We start from the raw sequence: 1,600 nt of genomic DNA on the forward strand, positions 1-1,600 counted from the left end.
TCTCTTGCCTCATCTGCAAAATATATAAATAACAATTGTACTTGTTTCATAAGGTTGTTATGCAGTTATATGAGTTAATATTTGTGGAGTGTTTACAATGCGTGACATATAGTATATGCTGTACAAAACAGGTGAATTAATTTGAATTGATGTTCCTAGCAATTGGGAGACATGGAATTTTAACCCAGGGCTGTTGCACTCCAAAGCCTGTGCTCTTTCTGTAATACCAGTTATAAAACCTTGCCCTTTAAAGTTGGCTCACTTCCTGGACACATTGTCACCCAAACCAAGCACCTTCTGGAAGCCCACTCTCAGCTCCTGGGTCTGGAGGGCATATACCATGGGGTTAAAGGCTGGGGGCATGACACTGTGTAGCACATTGAAGAGAGCAGGGATGATGGGGACTTCTCTTCCTGCCAGCTGGGTGACAGACACAACAATAACAGCTGTGTAGAAAAAGAGAATGAGGATGAGATGGGAGCTGCAGGTGCTCAGGGCCCTCGATGTTGCTTCAGCAGAGTTCAGCCTCAGCACTGAGCGAATAATCAAAGCATAGGAAGCAAACACCAGACCCATGTCACTCCCAACCATAACCCATGCCAAGGCCAACTGGTAAAATCTGTTCACAGTGATGTCATCACAGGCCAGACTGGTGACCCCCAAGTTAGAGCACAGGCAGTGGTCAATTTCATTCCTGGAGCAGTAGTGTCACTGGGCAGCCAGGATGGGCACTGGGATGGTCAGCAAGCCATTCCTGAGCACCATGGACAGTGTGGCTTTGATCACAAAAGCCTCGGTGACTATGGAGGGGTACCGAAGGGGATAGCAGATGGCCACATATCTATCGACAGCCATGCAGAGGAAGATGCCTGACTCCATGCCCATAAAAGAGTGGATGGCATAGATCTGAGCAAAGCACTCAGGGAGGCTGATGGCCTTGGCATCAAACCAGAGAATGGCCAGGATCTTGGGCATGATGGTGGTAGCCAGGCCAATGTCCACTATAGCCAAGATACCAAGGAGCCAATACATTGGCTGGTGCAGGGAAGGCTCATGTTGGATGGTGATTAAGATGAGGATGTTGGCACCAAGAGCTAAGAGGTAGAGCAGAGCCATGGGCAGGGAGAGCCAGTGCTGCCAGGTGTGAATACCTGGGAACCCCATGAGGATGAACTCAGACACCTGGAACCTGGAGCTATTGCTTATAGTCAGGGTGGTATCCATATCATGGGATGTCTTCTTCTCAGCATCTATCTGTGAATTAAGGGGAAATAACAATAGGCTGTGGTAAGCTCGGCTGAGGCTCAAAATTTGTGTATCCTCAGCCCACTTGGACCCTTGAAAGAAGTTTGGATAAGAACAATAGAAGAGCCAAATAGATTCTAAGATAAAGATTTTAGCGGAATAAAAGTGAAGATTTACTGGCTTTGTTTTCTGGAAATTCTGGGTAGATTTGTGTGTGTGTGTGTGTGTGGGCGGGTGGGTGGGGGGTAGGAACGCAGACACACAGCAGAAGACTTGTACATTATAAAGAACCCAAAGTTAGAGGGCAGAAGTGTTTTCTCCACTGTTGGGGATCTTTAGGAGGAGACCATGCAGC

The 1,600-nt window shown here is 47.5% G+C and overlaps 1 protein-coding gene across 1 annotated transcript; it reads right to left on the bottom strand.

Annotated features, from left to right (window-relative positions):
* Positions 1 to 258: 258 nt before the first annotated feature.
* LOC114219418 (olfactory receptor 56B34-like) lies at positions 259 to 1,224 on the bottom strand. Its single transcript, XM_028116989.2, is given in 1 exon segment — positions 259 to 1,224. A coding segment is annotated over 1 exon segment (966 nt).
* Between the last annotated feature and the right edge of the window lie 376 nt (positions 1,225 to 1,600).

This window comes from Eumetopias jubatus, unplaced genomic scaffold (genome assembly GCF_037043125.1).
Source record: "Eumetopias jubatus isolate StellerSeaLion01/CBP00866 unplaced genomic scaffold, mEumJub1_p1.0 scaffold_13, whole genome shotgun sequence".
NCBI classification, from domain to species: domain Eukaryota; kingdom Metazoa; phylum Chordata; class Mammalia; order Carnivora; family Otariidae; genus Eumetopias; species Eumetopias jubatus.